We start from the raw sequence: 19,931 nt of genomic DNA on the forward strand, positions 1-19,931 counted from the left end.
CATTCCTTATTCTAAAACAAACTTTAACATTTGTATCATTGAAATAAAATGTTGATTTGGAGGAATTTGCATTTTTATGATTCCCCTGATGTTTGTATGCCATATTTACTACTGTTTTCTTTGTGCAGGACCATGATCCGAGGAGACTGCTCCATAATCTCACAGCTGAAGAAAGAGAGTGAGTACAGACACCTTTAAATATCCAGAAATCTGTCATCTGTAGTTCTGAATGAAGATACACACAAACCAAATGGTATTTTCTGAGGTTTCTATGACGTTCCTGTAGTCAAATATGCAGTTGCTATCAAAGACCATGTGGTTAAAGAAAAGTGGCTTTGTTGAGTTATTTGACGGATTTCTGTCTTTAAAGGAGAGGCTCAAACTGACAAGAGCAAGAAAACGAGTATTTCCTGAAGCGCTGACCTTTTACCCATAGACCTTTCAGGTTTTCTGTCTGTAAAATAATAGATCACTACATCTGTCTGTTGTGCTTTTATTATGACTGATATGGTAATAATATGATGAATAAAAATATATGTATTAGTCAATATCAGTTATTATTATTATTATTATTATTATTATTATTATTATTATTATTATTATACGATATATATGTCTTATTTCTTTCAGGTTTAATGGCAGATTTGGGCTCATAAGGGAGGGTTTTAGACATTAATCTTTATTAAAGTAATCTTTTATTGTAAAAATAAAATAAGACAAACAGGTCAGCCACGTGAATATTTCACATATCTCATGTAAAGTGTTTATAATGATAAATATTTATGAAAGTTGTATTGAGTAAATTCTTTTGGGAGCCTTTTACCTTGACAAATAAAGTTAACAGAGACATACATTGTAGCTCATGCATGTTCCAACAGGTAATGATATGAAATGATGAAGTGTTTGTTGCACAAATGCTGTAACTTAAGCCTCTCATCAGTTACAGTACAGTTATTATATTCCATTACTGATTTACATTAATAACATAATAAAACTGATATGTGTATATACTCCAATCCTACTACAGAACCATGGTGCAGTTACTGACACAACAGTAAATCCATGGTAAATACGTGGAATAAACAAATAAACAAACAAACAAACAAAAGAGTAGTTTACTATTGTTTGATTTCTAAAACTTTCACAAAGCAAAAGCTCTACCTTTTAAACAGATTTATTGAGGTAATTATAGATATGAACTACTGATACAAACATCTAATATTACCCAGTCTGAGCTATAATGTTTATTATAAAGCAATTAAAGCATTTTCTGATCTTGGATGGATCTAAACCTGTTAAAGGGCCATGAAACATTGATTGACAGGCGGATTGGTGCAGCAGCAGCAGTAATGCGGTCGATTTACTGGTCCGTTGTGGTAAGGAAAGAGCTGAGCCGAAAGGCAAAGCTCTCGATTTACCGGTCAATCTATGTTCCTACTCTCACCTGTGGTCATGAGCTTTGGGTCATGACCAAAAGGACAAGATCTCCTTCAAAAAGAGTTTCCTTCGCAGGGTGGCAGAGTGCACCCTTATGAATAGGGTGAGGAGCTCTGTCACCCGAGAGGAGCTCGGAGTAGAGCCTCTGCTCCTCCACATCATGAGAAGTCAGCTGAGGTGGCTCGGGCATCTGATTCAGATGCCTCCTGGATGCCTAACTAGGGAGGTGTTTCAAGCATGTCCCTTTGGGTAGAGGTTTCAGGGAAGACCCAAGACAAGCTAGAGGGACTATGTCCCTCGGCTGGCCTGGGAACACCTTGGGATACCCCCGGAGGAGCTGGAGGAAGTGTATGGGGAGAGGGAAGTCTGGGGTTCTCTCCTAAGACTGCTGTCCCCACGACCCGGCCCCGGAAAAGAGGTAGAAAATGAAGGAATGAATGAATGATGTGCTGAAAACTCAATGACGTTACTTTGTACCCGCCGGTACGTACAGCCAGTCTCCATGCTGGAATTTACACAATGGTCTTGTGGCCGTGACACAGCAAACCAGAAAACCAAATTTGCTCTAAACAATCAAAACCAACCAGTTTTCACTTTTTAGGGAAATATATGTGTCCTCTTATTATTTTTAGCCATGTGGGACATATATATGACTGTCAACATCGTGACCCTTTAAAGAGAGAATCCTTTAGAAAAGAATTAAATGAAGCTTTAAAACAATTAGCAGAAGTAAGAGAAAAAATTGTAACAGCAAATGGATACATTTATAATTTATTATTATTAGTAGTAGTAGTAATAGTTTTTAGATTATTATTATCATTATTATTATTATTATTATTATTATTATTATTATTATTATTATCATTATTATTATTATTATTATTATTATTATTATTATTATTATTATTATTATTATTATTATTATTATTATTATATTTTTAGTCGGTTGATTAGTTACAACATCTACCAGCAGAGGGTATCTAATCCACAAACCAGCTGAAACGTCACCCGTTTTGGAGCAGTGAAACACAACAGCACCCTCTTGCGGTTGTTGATTCATAATAAACTCCAGTTTGTCAGTGGTTTGTTGTGAAGAAGTGCATTTCATCAGACGCGCTGCTGCAGTGTCAGTGTGTGGTGAGGGAGAACAGTCACTTTGCACTCATTGACCTGCTGTGACAGAGGAAAGAGTGAAGTTTCTCCTGGTGTCTGAATTATCCAGCATGTTGTTGGTGTTCAGTTGCAGCTTCACTGGATCCCGCTGTGTCACGAATGCAGATATACATATCGCATGTTGTCTGAAAATGCAGAAGCTTGGTTGATGGTTTGTTGTTGTTGGTCTGGTGAGGTTATAAATGCAGCTACTGTTTATTTGCTGTGCAACAACACAAGCACATGGGTGAGAAATATCAATAAAAAAATGTATTAAATATGCAGTGCCAAGTGAAAGTTTAAGGATTCTTTTCAGAATCTGTGAAAATGTGAGTAATTTTATGAAAAAAGTGAGATCATACAGAATTTGTGTTATTTTTACTTTAGTCTTGTCCTGAGTAAGATGTTTTACATTAAATGTGTTCACATATAGATCACAACACAAAAACCGTACAAGGCAAAAGCTGAAATGATTGAAATAACCTGCTGGAAAGGTTTGTGTATGGTTACCTGGATAATTTACAACCGTTTTTTGTTCATTTTGTTGGTTGTTCATGAGTTTCTTGTTTGTTCTGAACTGTTCTTCAGAAAAATCCTCAATGACTCCTATCAGTTCTTCAGTTTTCCAGCATCTTTATTCATTCATTCATTTTCTTTCGACTTAGTCCCTTTATTAACCCAGGGTCGCCACAGCAGAATGAAACGCCAACTTATCCAGCACATTTTTATGCAGCGTATGCCCTTCCAGCCGCAACCCATCTCTGGGAAACACACACACACACACACACACACACACACACACACACACACACACACACACACACACTCATACACTATGAACAATTTAGCCTGTACTACATGTTTTTGGACTGTGGGGGAAACCGGAGAGAACATGCAAACCCCACACAGAAATGCCAACTGACCCAGCCGAGGCTCAAACCAGCGACCTTCTTGCTGTGAGGCGACAACACTACCTACTGCGCCACTGCGTCGCCTTTTCCAGCATCTCATTTGACTGTATTATTAAAAGATCTATCTTTTTACTCTGAGAACATTTCAAAGACACAAACTATTAAAACGACTAGTAAAAAAAACCACGACAATTAAAAAGGTTCACACACTCCCTGATGCTCCAGCTACGTTATCTTTTGCATAAAAAATATATAACTCAGGATACTCGCATTTTGTATGATCTTTCCTATTTTGTTAAAATGATTCACATTTTCACAGTTTCTTGAGTTTTGAAACTTTGATTTGGCACTGTAAATATTACCCAAATTAGACATAAAATCTGCCGTACAAAAATAAAAAAATAAAAATGTGATGTGTTAATCCTCCTAAATCTTTATTTAATTATGAGTAGGGCCAGACAGAATCTGTGGATGTTTTTTCCAATTTCTGCCAGCCTGTTCTCACGAGGAAACGTAACTATTTTACGTTTTGTCAGTTTAGTGGCTAATTCATTCATTCATTTTCCTTCGGTTTAGTCGGCCAATTTAGTTTATTCAATTTGCATGTCTTTGGACTGTGGGGGAAACCAGAGCACCCAGAGGAAACCCACGCCAACATGGGGAGAACATGCAAACTCCACACAGAAATGCCAACAGACCCACTGAGCAACCATGTTGCCCCAGTTAAGTGGCTAATTCATACAAGTCGTACGAAAATGTACATATTTAAAAAGAGGCTAGGCACCCAACCGGTCCTATAAACCGTGCCGTCATTGAATGATGAGCAAATCGTACTAAATTGTATATGAATGAGATTGTACAAATTCATACAAATTACATCAAAATGTTACAAATTGCCGTGAGATCATGTTGGTTTTTGCACAGATTTTGAAAAATAAAATAAAATCTACACATTTAAATGGATTGATTTTTAGAGTGTAGGAGGAACACATAAAATAAAAAATAACATATAGAAAATTTAAATACAATTAGAACCACTAGTTTAGTAAACAAATCTACAGCAGTTCTCTAAATAATATAATCTCTATATGATACACCCACTAAAAGACAGAAAATATTACTTTTTAAATTGTATTTTGCATAATTTATCTAAACATTTTCATATTATTCAATAATATTACTGAAATTAATATAAAAACTGAATAAATATGAGCAATTCCATGCAAATGTCAACCTTGCCATGAAAAAAATTACGTTTTCACCAAAATACAGACACTTTTTTGCATTAGCAGTACTTAAAAAATACTCCTAATAGTTTCAAAACAAATGAGAAAGTTTTGAAACTATTATATTTGATTTAAGTCACACAATAGGAAACTTTACATCTGTAACGTCCATAACGGAGCATTTTCCTCAAAAATGTAAAAAATAAAATAAAATAAATTATTTTTTTTTAAAGTGTTAGATTTTTCTGTATTTGGCTTAACCATTCTTGGATGGCTCGCCAATGTATTAGATGACTCTAATACATAAAATAAGTAAGCTGATCAAAGTTCTTATGGGGAGAAGACTTTATTGAAGACAATGAATAGTGCAGTTCCTCAGCATCGATGTTAACCCGTCGGTCTTCATGTAACTTAACCCAAAGTACTGTCCGTGAGACACTACTTTATAAATATATGACCCCCCCCTCAGAGATTACCCAAATGTTTTTTCTGGGTCACAACTCTTGAATTCCTGTTCATTTGGTTCATACCTTTTTAGATGTAGATACTAGTTTGCATATAAAACAAGCCATACAATCTATCAATAGAGAGCCAACTCTTTAGATCAGCATCATTTCTTTTGGGTTGTGCAGTTTAATTCACAGAATTTCTGCAAAGTATTTTGTATACTGTAAACTCGCAGACGTTTTTGGTCACATCCATAACGCATGTTTATTTTCCTCATTTAAATTCTGCAAAATTTTTACAGATTGATATTTTTCTGATCCCATAACTCTGTGGTTAGTTGTTTTGGAAAATATAAACAGATGCTTCAATGTAATGTTAACATATACTTTCTTTATATTTTGAGTTCTACTGCAAATTTCACAACCATAAAGCTTATTTACGCACATTTACTGATACATAAAAGACTGAATGACGGGCTCACAAATCTACGGATTTCCATGTGAGCCTATATGAGAAGTACAGTACAAAGGGAAGCTTTCCACTGTTTTTACTGACCTAATAAAGTGTATTTTAAAAATCTGAACAAACTTTGATTTCACTGCAACACGCTTTTTAAAAAAAAAGTTGTGACAGAGGAGTGTTTAACGGGCTGTCAAATCCCTTTGTGCCCAAAGTATGAAACCGCTATGTAGCGACACATGCAGAATGAGACTTGATCTAATAACCAAAGAGTTCCCTTGAAAGAACTCAGTGATCATTCATGCCATTTGCTCTGCTGCACATCCTACCATGACAGTTGTTTGCTCTTGCATTTGTTGCTCGTGGAAGTCTGGAGGGTCCATTTTGTCTTTGAGTCTGTTTTTCTCACAAAGAAGTTGAAATGTGACCTCCTTTGACCCCAGCACACATTTGCACCGTCCTTTTGACTGTCTGAGATAAGCTCCGGCCTGGAGAACACATTGTTCACCTGCTGATCCTGGACTCTTTTCAAAACAGCTTCATTTGGAGCTTGAAATATGCACTTTTAAATGAACTAAGGGCACTTGAAAACAAAAGTTTCTTGGTTTTGTAATCTGTATCAAACGAACGCGAGGTACAGTCCAACCTGTCAAATGCACATCACATGACAGCAACTACTCAAACGCCCACAAACTTGTAAACAAAGACTCACTGTCATTTCTGGAGGAGATTCGCCATCAAGAACGAGTTGTGAATTACTTCAGTGCAATCAGACGAAGCATTATTCAGAGGATGATAACATGTAGACCGGTTGGTGTCATGATCTTGTTTCTTTTGAGTGCACTTGCGCATTAGCTTAGGTAACCTGAAAATATACAATTTTTGTTTGATTCAGACGAAACCTTATGAGACAGTTGTTGTATAATTTTAATGTTGATTCCAAATGTGTAACGTAATCATAAGCTTGGCTATCAGTTTTGGAGAATTTGATGTTTCCCCATTCAGACAGAATGCCTATGCATACTGTCCGAGAGGCATTCCAAAGATGGCCGCCGAGGGAATTGACTTGCCTTAAAGAGACTTTGGTTACTTTGGTTAAAGGGACTTTTGATTTATTTATTTTTTTGCTATGATTGGTCGGATCACCTGTCAATCAAACAGCTGCGAAGGGTCCATTTCAGCAGTAAAAATGCTACAGTAAAAATCCATAATCTGGTTAACAGTAAGTTTCTCTAATATCTACGGTGAATAACTGAATTGACTTTTCCAGAACTTTCTGCTTGACCTGTGGTCCTTTTTAGTTTTTTCCCCATCAGTTCGTACATAAGAGGTTTATGTTACGCAACTAATTATGTAATCTAATGTTGATACTAATTATGTATCTAATGTTTATTGCATTGCTTTAATTTTATGTAAACCATGATGGTGTTTTGTAGTTGTGTGAACGGCACAGAGCGCCTTCTGTTTATTAGTATGTTTTGCTGCTTGTGGAAAAAGTTGTTTAATATGAGCATTGGTTCATTTTATGACTTTCTTATCACCACATGCTTATGGTTGTGTTTTTGTCTGTGTAACAAAGGTCGTGATGTGTAGATATTCAAGGCAGTGCTGTAATAACACCATAAATTAATGAAATATGGTAGTTTACTGTAAAAAATGTACACTTATTTTATGGTTCGTAGCTTATATTGTTTATGGGAAAATACTGGCACGCACTTTTAATTTCCTGTAGAATCTGCTGTACAGTAACTTACTGGCTGCAGTTCACCAGTAACTTACTGTAAATCAATTACAGTAAAAATACTGTATTTAGGAAATTTATTTGTGGTTGTTCTAACAAATATAATTCTTTTTCAGTTTAAATATATACGATTTTGGTCAAATGGTTGAGTTTTCAGTAGTTAATATATAGCTAATGTATTTACTAACTTGAACTAGTTGATAACCAGGCCTGTAGCCAGCCTATTAAAAGTGGTGGTTCTTTGTTCCCAAAAAGTGGACCTTTTTGCAGTTATAAGCCTCAAATTAAGAGGTTCAAATATGGTTAGTGACATTTTAAGCACTAATTTGTGCTGGATTAGCTTGCAAATACTTCCTACTCTTCTGTCAAAGTGCTTATACTATCTTTTGTTAACAAAAATGTATATTTATCTACAAATGTGCATTTAAACTGTAAGTTATTACAATTTATATATATATAATATAATGAGATTAGAATTTCAGAAATTGTCCATTTAAATAATAAAATCCATCTTTTATTGGTTATTTTATTGGTTATTCTTCTTAAAGCCTTCTTCTGTTGGTTATTTTCACAATTTATGATGGCATTCTGTCAAAAATGGGACAAATGAGCTCATATAGGAGCCAAATTCTGGACGGGGGGTGGGTCTTTCGAACCACCTGAACCCCTGGCTACGGGCCTGTGGACCATACCTGTACAGCAATTATTAATCATATTTTAACATTTACTAATGCATTATTAACATCCAAATTCATGCTTGTTAATATTAATGCACCGCAAGTTAATAAGAACTTTGTTCTTGTTAGTAAGTGCATTAACTATCATTACTAATAACTATTAATACAACCTTATTGTAAATTCAATTCAATTCATCGTTATTTGTATAGTGCTTTTACATTGTAGATTGTTTCAAAGCAGCTTCACATAAAAGATCATAGTAAATTGAAACAGTGTAGTTTAGTTTTCAGTGTTTAAGTTCAGTTCAGTTGAGCTCAGTTCCGTGTGGTTTAATGATCACTACTGAGAGTCCAAACACTGAAGAGCAAATCCATCGATGCGCAGCTCAACAGATCCCAAACCATGCAAGCCAGTGACGACAGCGGGGAGAGGAGAAAACTTCACCAATTGGCGAAAGTGAAGAATTAAAAAACCTCGAGAGAAACTAGGCTCAGTTCGGCATGACCCATTCTCCACTGGCCAAATTTGTTGTGCAGAGCTGCAGTCAAGGTGCCGGAGGCTGGAATGCTGGACCTCATCGAAGGCTCGTCTGTCCCTGGAGCGTCACAGGAATCAGTCTCATGCTCTTCACTCCTCCATGACCACCACAGCAGCTGCTTAGGAAACGGCCTGGTCGAGGATATGGAAACCTTGGGATCATCTTGTCGCTGGTTTTGGATCGAATCAGTGGCGGTGCATAGTCTGAGGACCTCAGGATGAGTATCCCCAGGTGGAAATAGAGAATAAAGAGAATAATTAGCGTAGCTGCTGTTCATAGTGTATATAAACATGGTGCAGAAACCTGTGTGGAGCACATTCATGTATCATACCGCTAAGAGTGTATGCTTTACTAAAAAGCTGTTTTTTTAATCTAGTTTTGAATTGGGAGAGTGTGTCTGAGCCTTGGATATTATCAGGAAGGCTATTCCAGAGTTTAAGAGTCATAAATGAGAAGGCTCGACCTCCTTTACCCGACTTTGCTATTCTAGGTACTACCAGAAGCCCTGAGTTTTGAGATCTTAAAGAGTGAGTTGGATTGTAGCAAGACAGAAGGTTGGTTAGATAAACAGGAGTTAGATTATTTAAAGCTTTATAGGGAAGAACAATATTTTAAATTCAATACGAAACTTAACAGGCAGCCAGTGTAAGGAGGATAAAATTGGGGTGATATGATCATATTTTCTAGCTGAAGTTTGTTAATAGAGGACGCTGGGCAGCCAGCAAACAGAGCAATACAGTAATCCAGCCTAGAAGTCATAAAAGCATGGACTAGCTTTTCTGCATCTAAGATGGATAGCATACTTCATAACTTAGTGATATTTCTCAGATGAAAGAAGGCAGTTTTTGTGACATGGGATATATGATTTTTAAAAGTTAAATTGCTGTCTAATATGACACCCACATCTTCTATAGTAGAGCTAACACTAACTTTGTATCCCTCTTATTGTAGGTCAAGTTGTGAGATCTGCTGTGTACAGGATTTAGGCCCAATAAGTAATAATTCTGTTTTGTCTGAGTTTAAGAGAAGAACATAGTTGGTCATCCAGTCTTTAACATCTTTAATACACTCAGTAAGCTTAGAAAGTTCGTACATCTCATCAGGTTTAGTTGAAATTTATAATTGAGTATCATCTGCATAGCCGTGAAAGCTGATCCCATGTCTTCTAATAATGTCTCCCAGGGGTAGCATGTATATTGTAAACAGCAAAGGGCCTAAATCTGATCCTTAAGGCACCCCATACTTTACTGGCCTGACTTGTGAAGACTCTCCATTAATATTCACAAACTGGTAACGGTCAGCTAAGTATGACTTGAACCATTGTAGAGCCTGTCCCTGGACACCTGTAGAATTTAAGGGATTTATGAGGATATTGTGATGGATGGTGTCAAATGCGGCACAAAGATAGAGTAAAACTTTTCTATAATAAATAGTTACTAACATTTTAATTTTGATGCTTGTTGAATAGATAAAGTGTGAATGATTTACCATATGCTTTGAACCTAAAAAAAATCAAACTCATCAATTTTAATATTGTTCCACAGCTGTTTTATCTTATTTTTTATCACTTTTCAAATGTTTTTTTTTCTTAAATTTCAGCATTCTGATTCTATTTAATTAACTTATGATTATTTATAGTTTTTATTTTTTACATTTTTGTTTTTTAAGTACATAGTCAAACTGAATCAGAATGGCAAAGTTTCATTCGTTTTCTCAAATATGTGTATATAGTATTATTCATTCATTCATTCATTCATTCATTCATTCATTCATTCATTCATTTTCTTTTCGAATTAGTCCCTTTATCATTCAAGGGTTCCCACAGCGGAATGAACGGCCAACTTATCCAGCATATGTTTTACGCAGCGGATGCCCTTCCAGCTACAACCCATCACTGGGAAACACCCATACACTCTCATTCACACAAATGTACACTACGGACAATTTAGCTTACCCAGTTCACCTATAGTGCATGTCTTTGGACTTGTGGGGGCTGCCATAAATAGTATTATTTGTTATTTAAATTAATGTTATTTATAGTTTTTTGGTTCTAAATATTTTAGTAAATCAAGTTCAATTAAATGAACTAAAGCATTCTATAATATATTATTAATATTATAACATATGATAAAATGTGGGCGGCATGCTGGCTCTCAGTACTGAGTTGCGGCTGGAAGGACATCCGCTGTGTGAAACATGCTGGAATAGTTGGCGGTTCATTTCGCTGTGGTGACTCCTTATAAATAAGGGACTAAGCCGAAGGAAAATTAATGAATAAAAGTATATTATTAGTACATTATTAGTACATTATTAAAGTCAAAACCTGTATGATTTAATTCTCTCTGATGAACGTGGTGTTCATTTAGACTTCATTTGCCTTTAAATGTATAGACAAAAAGGGAAAAAGAGACATTTCTCAAAATATCTTTTTCATGTTTTGAAAAAAAAAAGTCACACAGGACTGGAATGACAGATGGTTCTGTAAATAATAAGACATTTCATCCTTTTCAACTGCGTAAACATCAAATGAAACGGGAAGATGAATTTATAAAACCCCAAACCTATTTGCTCTCTCCGTGTGTCTGCAGTGGGTGATCAGTGGATAAATTACATCTCGTTTGGGGGTCTGCGGACCCACGCTGAGCTGGAGGGAAGACTGGTGACTGAACTCATATATGTGCACAGCAAGATGCTCATTGCAGACGACAACACCGTCATCATCGGTGAGTAAAAATAGACAGACAAACACGGGGACTGAGTATCATTTGGGCACATGTGCTAATACGAGTAATGCAGCAGACATGAAAAACGCTGCTGTCATGTTTTGGGGTAATGTGAGGTAAAAAAAAATGGGTTTTTTTTACAATATAGGAAATGACATGAAGAGGCTCCCTCTTGTGTTGAGATGTAGTAACGCAGTTTAAATGTTCAAGGGCACCTATGATGAAAATTAACTTTTGTTAGCTGTTAGGACAGAACTGTGTGTAGGTATAGTGTGTCTACTGTCATATTGATATAAACCCAACACGTCTCCCCCAAACTGATTGACAGACGTCATGTTTCTATGATAACATGCTTACACATGTCCACAGAACATTTTTTTTGCAAATAAACTCTCTAACTCAACTCTCTGTGATTTTTATAAGTTTAAAACGTTTTTAAAACAGAGCATGTTTGTAATAGTAAAAATTGTAATAGTAAAAATGTGACAGTAAAATCACAATGCAATTCTTAACTGCTATAAACACCATGGCTGCATGGTTTTAGAAAATGTGCACATACTGTGTGTGTGTGAAGGTATTTGAAAGTGAAGAGCGGGGGCATGGGGAGATGGGGGGGGGGGTTTAGACATTATCAAGGGCCCGCTCCTACACCCCCCCTCACCCCCAGCTCTTCGCTTTAAAACATGATCTCCCCCCAACATGCCCCCCCTCTTCACTTTCAAACACCCCTCTTCGATCACCACTAACCCCCCCTCCCCTCGCCCCCCGCCCATTCTTGAATTTTAAACTCGCTAACTGGTCAGAGGGCCCGTGGCGGACCGTGAGTGTAGGAGCGGGCCCTTGAAAATGTCGCTGGGGGCCCCCTAAATGTATGAGCCCTTAGAATCGTCCTAACTTCACTTCAACATTATTAATAAATATCTCATGCCTAATTTACAAGAGGCTATTTTAATAAGTAGCAATCCTTTTTTTTTTGGCTTCCGTATACTTCTTTATTTTCAATTTTTGACTGAAAACCACATCCACTGGTGTGACACTGTAGACTAAGGTAAATCGGGCAATTCCAAATACAACTTTAATAAGTTGAAGGACCCCATTCAAGATCACAAGACTGAAGCCCCCTGTGAGTTTTTTTCTCCAAACATTGCTTTTCCCTTTAAACATATTGTTTTTGTCTTTTATGAACATAACAATTATTATTTTAGCTAAAAGTTTATATGCATAAATGCAAATAAACCAATGATAAGCCATTTTTTCCTGTTTTCATCTGTAAAAGTAAAAAATATTCAAGAGTCCCTTAAACATTCCAAAAATTGTAGAGCTAAAAAGACCTTTAATCTGTTTGAAAAATATCATATTAATAATTAGTGATTTTTTTTTTTGTTTGTTTTTTTGTAATTTTACATGTAATTGTGCTCTGAACTTTAATTTTCTTGTTTTTTTTAAACCTCTTTCAGGTTTGTTCTCTAAATCTTCTTATGTCTTTACTTTGAAATTATATTTTCTCAATAATATTAATTAAGTTTTTGTCTCAATTTATCGCATATTTAACTTTTTTGTAACCACTATGAAATACATTTTTCTTGTGCTTTGGTGACACCACTGTTTCTGAAAATTTCCCACTGTTTATAAAAGGTCCGACAAGTTATGAATGAAAAAAAATATTTGTAATTTCATATAAAATATATAGCACTATATATGTCCAACAATTACACTATATCACTCTCACACTATTAGTACATTATTAAGACTTGTTTTCCTATTTTTGCTATGTTACACTATAGGACTACTTATTATATATAAAATTATTAATATTTTTTTTTCTCCATGACTTGTTGGACTTGTTGAAAATTTTCGTAAACAGTGGTGTCACACCAATGGACCAGAAAAATGTGTTTCATAGTGGTTACAAAAAAGTTAAATATGTGAAACATTTTGAAACAAACTTTTATTATTATTAAGGTACAGTTTAGTTAAAATCGAACGAAAAACTGTTAATGAATTGATAAAGTTGGTGACCCCTTAAATCAGGGGTGTCAAACTCCTGGAGGGCCTCAACCCTGCACAGTTTAGTTCCAATCCTAGTTGAACACACTTATGCCGCGGTCACACTCGGGTTTGAGCATGCGAAATTCTGTAGTATGGCGCTGCGAAAAGGGGCGGGATTAAACAAGATGATTAGACATTTTAAAAAGTGAGCGATGGGTCCATATTTAAAATTTCTGTACAGAGAGGTCATGTTTTGATCTTCAATTGGTCTTACGCAGTGACACAGGTCAGAGTTCACCAGGCTCAAACTTTGCTCCACAGCGAACTGCAAAACTTGCATCTGACGCATTCGTGTGGGTATGTATGGAAGTCTATGGGGAAAAAAGTGCAGTGTGACCGCAGCTTTACCTGTAGGTTTCTAACAAGTCTGAAGGACTCAATTAGTTTTATCAGGTGTGTTTAATTAACAAATTTGAATCGTAATGATGAAAAAAATCTATGTCTATTTTTATCTGTTTCTGTCTATCACTTAATTGACCTACTTTATTTACACATTCATCATTATATTATGTTTATTTTATTCATCAGGTTCTGCCAATATTAATGACCGGAGCATGCTGGGTAAGAGAGACAGCGAGGTGGCTGTCATTTATGAGGATATTCACACTGTGAAGTCAGTCATGGATGGTCAGGAGTATCAGGCTGGTCCTTTTGGATTGAGTTTGCGGCTGGAGTGTTTCAGGTTCATGAATCTATAAGTCTGTTTATCGCTTTAGTATTTTCAGACACTAGCAATTAGGGGTTAAACACATTTTCCTCTTTAAAACCATTAGGATGATTCTAGGCGCCAACACTGACCCCAGCATTGATGTGTCGGACCCCATCAGTGACCAGTTTTACAAGGAGGTGTGGATGAGCACTGCTGCCCGCAACGCCACCATCTACCAGAGGGTCAGTCTGTCTGTTCATCTGTTTATATCTATGTGTATATATATATATATATATATATATATATATATATATATATATATATATATATATATATATATATATATATATATATATATACACAGTTGAAGTCAGAATTATTTGAATTATTAGCCCCCCTGTATATTTTTTCCCCAATTTTTGTTTAACGGAGAGAAGATTTTTTTCAACACATTTCTAAACATAATAGTTTTAATTACTCATTTCTAATAACTGATTTATTGTATCTTTGCCATGATGACACTACAGAATATTTTACTAGATATTTTTCAAGACACTTCTATACAACTTAAAGCGACATTTAAAGGCTCAATTAGGTTAATTAGGTTAACTAGGCAGGTTAGGGTAATTAGGCAAGTTATTGTATAACGATGGTTTGTTCTGTAGACTATCGATAAAAAAATATAGCTTAAAGGGGCTAATAATATTGACCTTAAAATGACTTTTAAAAAATTAAAAAATGCTTTTATTCTAGCCGAAGTAAAACAAATAAGACTTTCTCCAGAAGAAAAAATATTATCAGACATACTGTGAAAATTTCCTTGCTCTGGTAAACATCATTTAGGAAATATTTAAAGAGCCCATATTATGGGTTTTTGAAAATGCCCTTCCATGTAGTGTGTCAAACAGCTCTAAGTGAAGTGAAATATCCAGCTAAGGCTTAAATCTGTAAGTGTACAGTGTTTAAAACTATTGATTCATCTATAAAAGAGTCGACTCAAACTCGACTCATCTATAAAAGAGTGCTTCAAACGAGTCGTCTTGATAACGAGTCATTAGGTGTTTCGCGATGACGCAGCCACGAAACACAAGCCTCGCCAGTAGTTATGCGCGCAAACCAGGGAGATTTGAAACCTGCGGCCCCGCCCACTAACAGAAAAAAAGTCACACACACACACACACACACAGAGACACACACAGACACCGGTCGAATGAAGTCACGCTGTGCAGATAGAGATTATTGACAGTTCACCCAAAGATGAAACCTTAGCAATATAGCCTAGCCTTGAGCAGATCGAGAGCCTCTGGAAACTACCTGCTTACAAAAAAGACTTCATCAGTTTGTTAAAGGAAGGATCAGTAAAGACTGTCAGAACAAGGATCAGTGGATCATGAATCTTTTTCTTCCCCCATTTCACAAGTGTAAGTACGTGCGATTAAAATTATTGCCTCGTTTACTCTAGCTTGCAAATTATGCATTTAGTTGTGTTTTGTTACTTGTAACCGCGTGTACTGTATCAGGTTAACTCTATATATTCTCATATCGCGTGTAAAGCCACGTTGAAAACGCGACGCGTGCCGCTTTGTTTATGGATAGTCAGCTATGTGTGTGTGTGTGTGTGTCTCCTCTGAGGACGGTCGTTTGTGTGAGTGTCTCCTCTTAGGAAGTTGATGTGTGTGTGTGTGTGTGTGTGTGTGTGTGTGTGTGTGTGTGTGTGTGTGTGTGAAAAGAGCAAGTAGACTGCTAGGAGATATCCTGGCCAGTTCTTGGACTTTTTGCTTGATAAAATAGTTAGTCGTCAGTATTTTCTAGTACATCGTCTGTATTTACATTCACCCACTGGCAGCCAAAATCAACTATGAAGTGTGTATGCACTGTGACTACTTTTATATTGTTGATAATCTGCTGGGCATTTCACTCTGTCTCTCCCTGAAGCCTGTCAGTGTCGTCGACCAATCGCAGCAGGCTGTCATCGGTCCAATCAGCGCGAATTAGCTTCGCGCTGAGGAGGGGTTTGGGTACAAATGAATCGCTGAACGATTCATATGGAAGTGGCTGGGATAATTAGGTAAAAATAAATGCAGATTATAAGACCATGAAAGTGTTTTTTGACCTTGCATGCATATTAGACTGTTGTTGGAGACCCTTACAACCTAAATATGACCCTATTTCATCTATAATATGGGCTCTTTAAAAAAGAAAAAAAGTTCAAAGGGGGGTTAATAAATCTGACTTCAACTGCGTATGTGTGTGTGTGTGTGTGTGTGTGTGTGTGCGTGTGCGTGTGTGTGCGCGTGTGTGTGCATGCATGTGTGTGTGTGTGTATATATCAATATCAATATAAGTATCAATCTGTCTGGCTATCATCTGTAGGTCTGCTGGTTGAATTGTCTTTCTGTCGATATACCTGTCTGTCTATATACAGTTTCTGCCTGTCTTTCTATACACAGTATCTGTCTGGATGTCTGATTATCTGTCTATATGCATTATCTGTATGTCTGTCAGTCTGTCTGACTATTTGTCTATATACAATGTCTGTCTATATGCAGTGCTTGTCTGTCTAAATATCTGTCTATCTATCTGTCTGTGTGTCTATATACACTGTACAACTGTCTATCTGTCTATATACAGTATTGGTTAGTCTATATATACCAGGGGTGTCAAACTCAGTTCCTGGAGGGCCGCAGCCTTGCACTGTTTAGTTCCAACCCTGCTTTAACACACTTACGTGCAGGTTTCAAACAAGCCTGAAGGACTCAATTAGTTTAATCTGGTGTGTTTGAGTAGAGTTGGAACTAAACTGTGCAGAGCTCTGGTCCTTAAGGAACTGAGTTTGACATCTGTGATCTATTCTATACTATACTATACTATATATATATATATATATATATATATATATATATATATATATATATATATATATATATATATATATATATAGTATTTGTCTGTCTGTCTGTCTGTCAGTCACTTGAATGACTAATCAGTTGTCTTTCACACAAGTCTTTGTCTTTTTTTCCTCCAGGTATTCCGCTGTCTGCCATCCAGCGATGTTCGGACTATCCTAGAGTTAGATAGCTTCCTCTCAAAGCCTGGTTTGGACAAGGAGGACCCTGCCCGCGCTCAAGAGGAACTCAAGAAGATCCGAGGCTTCCTGGTCCAGTTCCCTCTCCAGTTCCTCAGCGAGCAGAACCTCCTGCCACCCATCGGATCAAAAGAAGCCATGGTGCCCATGGAGGTGTGGGTGTGAGAGAACCAGCCCACATCACCAGGCTTCAAACAAACTGCAAATGCACCAAGAAATACTTTCTTGTTATTTATAACAAACATCTTGACACAGAAGAGGAGATACTTCAGCCATCAGTTGTTTACCCACCTGGAATTGGTGACAGCAGACTGGTTTGTTTTGTCCCTGTTCTACCCTTGATTGTTGGTATGTTCTAACACTATGCAACTTCAACTAAAATTATGTTTATGAACTATCCTCATATGTCCTTCAAAATGGTGATGCTTTTGTGACTCTTTGGTCCCTTGATTGGCTGCTTTAGGAAAAGGATCTTCTACATTGATTTCTTTTTCGTTATTATTGGACGGTTTTGTGCACTGAATATGTATTATTCTCTGTGTTTAAGTGCCAATTTTGTCTGCGTAACATTTATCTTTCCTCTCTGTGAAGTACAAACATTCCTCCTGTGCATTATCTTAAGCTAATTTATGGGTCTGTGATGGTGGACGACGTGGTCCATTAATTGTTGTTATCTTATGATACAAATTGCCATGTTTTCGGTGGCCTTATTTGTTTACTGTGCACTTAATGCTGGGTATGAACAGAAATCCACCAAAGCATTTGTCTGTTATTAACAAATTAGGTTTTATTATATGAGAATACAAAATAGTATTCTGATTTATTTCGATTATTTGTCTATATTGTACAGTATACTGTAGAAACACGCTATGCCTGGAGCTCTAATTAAGTTTACTAATCGTTCTTGAAGAAAAGAACCTGTCGATCATCACACATTCCATGTAGATATGCTGAATGAGCTAACAAACTGTTGGGGATTGTACATGTCATGATTGCAGCATGTGTGTCTGGCATTATGAATATGCAACTAGTCGTTTTTAAACAGTTGTGAGCCAAGCCTTCAAACGTCTGCACTGTTGACTGTGTGTCTGCACTTTTACAGTAGTTCCAGAACAGGTCTTCTCCGATGTTCTTTCGCCTCGTGTCTTTGTACCCAGTTCCTCATTAATTGCAGTTTTTGCACAAAGTGTGTATCGTCAAAAACACATGTGAGCTGTGTTGGGATGCTTGTGAAATATGTGAATCGATGTTATACGGATGATTAAACCATGATTTTCACACTATTGAATCGGTCTGATGGATTTATTTGTTTATCTGTATACTTTTTTACAATATCTATCTCTGTCTGTCTGTCTATCTATTTATCCTTCCATTCATCCATCTAACATTCTATCTATCTATCTATCTATCTATCTATCTATCTATCTATCTATCTATCTATCTATCTATCTATCTATCTATCTATCTATCTATCTATCTATCTATCTATCTATCTATCTATCTATCTATCTATCTATCTATCTAGCCTGCCGGCCTGCTGTTTTATCTGTCTGACTGTATATGTCTCTGTCTGCCAGTTTTGTATATCTGTCTGTGCCATTTAGATCTGTCTGTGTCTGTTTATATCTGTTTTTTATCTGCCTGACGTTTTATATCTATCTATATCTGTTTATTTGCCTTCAGTTTGTATCTGCCTGTGTCTCTGTCTGCCATTTTGTCTGTCTGTCTGTCTCTGCCATATTTATCTGTCTGCTGGTCTGTCTTTGTCTGTTTATTTGATTATTATTTTTATCTATATGTCTGCCATATTTGCATCTGCCCAATCTGTTTATTTGCCATTCTTATATCTGTCTATCTTTATCTGACTGCCATTTTTAAATGTCTGTCTGCTTGCCATTTTTGTGTCCTTATCTGTCTGTCTGTCTGTGTCCCTTCTTTCTTTTTGTCATTTTTATCTGTCTATTGCTTAATTTACAAAGTCTATTTACACATTAATCACTATTTTACATCGATAGATAGATAGATAGATAGATAGATAGATAGATAGATAGATAGATAGATAGATAGATAGATAGATAGATAGATAGATAGATAGATAGATAGATAGATAGATAGATAGATAGATAGATAGATAGATAGATAGATAGATAGATAGATAGATAGATAGATAGATAGATAGATAGATAGATAGATAGGCCCCCCCCTCTCTCTCTCTCTCTCTCTCTGTCAACAGTATCTCTCAGGAGTGTCTGGTAATGAGTGAATGTGTGAACACTGTCTCGCCGTCTCAGTGGTATGTGTGTGTACATGTGTTTTTTTGGGATATGCACAGCTGTCGTGTTCCCTACAGACTATGGTCTGTGAGTTACAGCTGAGCAACAGTCGCTCATACTATCTCCTGACCTTTGACCTGCCTTTAACATCACACCACTGAGGCGTCACAAGACACATACTCCTCAGTCAATTATAAAGCTATAAAACCTGACCAGTGCATTTCGATGTCTCTTTGTACAGATTAGGAATATTGCAGTTCATTGCCAAAGTGATATTCAGTGCTATTTCAGAATAGAGATATTGGTTAAAGGTGGCCTGAAGGATGTCTTGTGCAGTGAGATAATTCTCTTTAAATATAATGATTTATGTCCTTATGTAAACCTCAGGAAGATGACATGGTGCAATATTTTTCACAGTATGATTCAGGTACAATTCAGGTCCTCACTGGGGTCATTTAAAGTTTAAAATACAATAACTGTTGGTATTAAAAATTAATTTAATTTTATTAAAAATTAAAATACAAATTTATCAGAATTAGAAATTCAAATGACTTTTAACAATT

The 19,931-nt window shown here is 36.3% G+C and overlaps 1 protein-coding gene across 2 annotated transcripts in view; it reads left to right on the plus strand.

Moving 5' to 3' along the window:
• The window catches only part of pld1b (phospholipase D1b), a 79,167-nt gene extending 60,784 nt beyond the window's left edge, over positions 1 to 18,383 (plus strand). For both annotated transcript variants that reach the window (XM_056450121.1, XM_056450122.1), the window contains exons 22-26: positions 129 to 178; positions 11,178 to 11,312; positions 13,890 to 14,043; positions 14,135 to 14,252; positions 17,036 to 18,383. In XM_056450121.1, the coding sequence (XP_056306096.1) occupies positions 129 to 178; positions 11,178 to 11,312; positions 13,890 to 14,043; positions 14,135 to 14,252; positions 17,036 to 17,260 (682 nt within the window). In that variant the 3' untranslated portion in view covers positions 17,261 to 18,383. The remainder of the gene's footprint in view (positions 1 to 128; positions 179 to 11,177; positions 11,313 to 13,889; positions 14,044 to 14,134; positions 14,253 to 17,035) is intronic.
• The last annotated feature ends 1,548 nt before the right edge of the window (positions 18,384 to 19,931 follow it).

The sequence above is a fragment of the Danio aesculapii genome, chromosome 24, assembly GCF_903798145.1.
Source record: "Danio aesculapii chromosome 24, fDanAes4.1, whole genome shotgun sequence".
Classification (NCBI taxonomy): Eukaryota; Metazoa; Chordata; class Actinopteri; order Cypriniformes; family Danionidae; genus Danio; species Danio aesculapii.